General features: G+C 33.9%; 1 protein-coding gene across 1 annotated transcript in view; it reads right to left on the bottom strand.

The window, feature by feature from the left end:
* Positions 1–1904, bottom strand: part of LOC106469452 (TGF-beta-activated kinase 1 and MAP3K7-binding protein 1-like) — an 87376-nt gene extending 85472 nt beyond the window's left edge. Inside the window, exon 1 of the mRNA XM_022397972.1 lies at positions 1794–1904. Coding sequence (XP_022253680.1) covers positions 1794–1904 — 111 coding nt within the window. The remainder of the gene's footprint in view (positions 1–1793) is intronic.
* Between the last annotated feature and the right edge of the window lie 1072 nt (positions 1905–2976).

Raw genomic sequence — 2976 nt, 5'->3', positions numbered from 1 at the left:
GATCTCACAACCACCAATAAAATTAGGAAATAAACATAAATTATGCCTCTTTCATTCCAGAATGAACACAAATTATAACACAAAAACATAAAATGTTTAGACAAAATAGCTTAAATCTCACAACATTATACATTTATACACATTTATTGTTTTCATTTTATTGACCTTTCACCCATGCCTGGCTAGCAATACAGAAGTTACAAGGATGCAGCTACATCACATAAGATAAACAAAAATGGCAACAGCAGATGAAGAGGAAGATAGATGTAATGTATCAGTTGCACCTTATGTTTGAATCAGAGCTTGCAGACGATAATGTGTATAATTGACAAGTTGGCCAAAGTGGACGAGGACTGGAAGTTGTCTGATCTTTCTTGGTATAGATATGTTTCAATAGTTATATGTTACAATGTCATAAAAGACTATTTTACAATGCTAATGTCAGGAAAATAGTACGGAATTTACAGCCATCAGTGTGATCATATGGGTGATAATATAGTAAATCATGATTAAATTCTAGTCAATATTTGTTTTTCTAAGTGCTGGATCTATATCTAGATGTAGATCTAATATCAACTGTGGAACTCCTGATACTGTATTCTGCACATACTCCAATTTGTATGCATATGATTAAGTATACATTAGGACTGGAAAAGCAAACATAGCTTGGATAATATTTCAATAATGCTGATTGCCGTGCTTGATGGATCTCCCTCAGATATATAATGGGCACTGCATCTTTTTTTAGTGCCAGTTTATTGAGTTTTTTTTGCAAATCCCATATCAAATTGTAGTTTATTTTGGAAGTCTGATTCCAAAAAGTGTTCACTGCATACATGGCAGCTTTCAGCAGACTCCACTGATTCGTGCTTGAATCAAATCATCAAAGCAGTGCTGTGCCAAAAGTAGTAAAGCTGATAGAATTTACATAATAACCCAACCAAACAAGCTCTCAAATAAGTCTATGTTACTGCTAGTATCATACAAACTGCTGGACTGTTTGAGTAAATGAAATTGCAACCCAATGCTAAATACCTTAAATATAATATTAATATAATGATAGAGTTTTAGTACGGTTAATTAAATACATTTAAACAAATTATATGAAAGCAAATAATTCTTGAATCATTACAATTTACTGGAATGGGTTTTAAAAAAGGGCTACTAAAATGATTCCATGGATGCAATGGTCTTATATCATATGGTGATTATGTTCTATGTTACTACATCACTGTCAGTGGCATCATTACAATAGTGATCAGGACAGTAATTCAAGTTTGCATTAGCAGTTTCTGGAAACACTATTTCCAGATGATTTTTATAAGTTTCTTAGAAATTATAATATTCTGTGTTGTATTATGACTAAATTTCGTCTTGTGTGGATCTGTAGCCTAGGGCCAATAGTGTGGGTAGGAGCCCTGTCCTTATGTGGTGATTAACACTATAGCAGGACCAGTTACAAGGTATTTTTTGCCTAACACTAACAGTTAGATTTAGAAGAAACATTCCCCCTCTCTATAAAACCACAAACATGGGATCCTCACTTAGAACATTTTAATATCAACTTCAACAAGTTCAAGGCTTCTAAATTATAATTTCTAAACTAAAATCAAGTTTATGCCCAATGTTAATTTAACTATCACTGTATCAGTATCACAATCATTCCACATCTCACCAAATCTCCTACAAATATGACTACTAGCTGGTTGTTGTAAGTTTTATTTTCTCCATCTTGATAACAGTTATAAACATACTTAAATAAATTGCGTACCAATGAACACTTTAGCACTCACCTCTAATTGTGTTGGATGTGAATGCACCAAACCTAATGTTAAGCCTAAAGATGCAGGAACATTCGTCAATCCTACTCCAGGTCGAACGTTCATTTCTGCATGAGTTGGCATTTTTTGGTAACCTATTAAACTATCAAATAAATCCTTATTCTAAATACTTAAATAAAATGTACATATAACAAACCACTATATTTACAAATTTAATGGTTCATTGACTGTTATATTACTACTTCAAATCAATAATTTATAAACTGTTTTTGCTGTTGTTAAGCCAACAGTGTCCTCTAACGTTACACAGTGTAAACTTTTCGGATAAATATACATTTTTTTTTTTTTTTTTTTTGCATGTATGTATGTATATATATATATTTATTTATTCATATTCGGTGACGAGAAACCCACTTTGAGACTAATAATGCTTGGAGTTGGCTTGAATGGGTAATGAAGAAAAACCTTAATATAAGTTTAACATAACAGTAAATGTACAACGTTTCGACAAGGTTCTGTCATCATGAGATACAAGTAGTTTGTTTGTTTGTTTTTCTTGGTAGTTATTTTGATTTAAAAATAATTATCTCCTAAGAAATAATTACTAATCAAGAGTGATCGAAGATTAAACAATCCTCCTTCACCCTGCTCGTGGCATAAGGTTACATTTCGATTAATGGTCAGCGGAGTAATGAGCCGTATGTGCGAAGGGGTAATAGTAGTAATTAATAATTTAACCAATAGGATAATTAATTAAATAAAAATAAATTAATTAAATATATATGGTCGTATGAAGGAGAGGCAAGTAGGCAGTAGTGAAGCAAGTCCAAGGCGTAGCAGAGGCCGGTTGATCTTTGAAGAAGGAGCAAGTCGGCAGCCGATTTTGACAAGTTATCGAAACAAAATGAAGCAAATGGGCCTTTACAGGGCCTGGCGGGGATCAGTGGATCAAGGTGCCAAGGCTGGGATCTGTGGATCCGATGCCTGAGAATTAGATGTGGGGGAAAACGGGAGTACCCCGAGAAAACCCACTTTCACTAGTCGGGCCGGATGAGAGCCCGGCTAGTGCCGGAGTGAAGAGCTGACCAGGAAGTATAGATCTGAAAAAAGACTGAGAAAAAACGTGTTATCCATAGAATACATATAATAATGAAGTTATTCAGGATTATTGTATAGAGGTGATGCTCTGTAACAG

Source organism: Limulus polyphemus, unplaced genomic scaffold (genome assembly GCF_000517525.1).
Source record: "Limulus polyphemus unplaced genomic scaffold, Limulus_polyphemus-2.1.2 Scaffold3495, whole genome shotgun sequence".
Lineage (NCBI taxonomy): Eukaryota > Metazoa > Arthropoda > Merostomata > Xiphosura > Limulidae > Limulus > Limulus polyphemus.
Note: the sequence above shows the minus strand (reverse complement) of the source record. Positions and strands in the feature narration are given on the sequence as shown.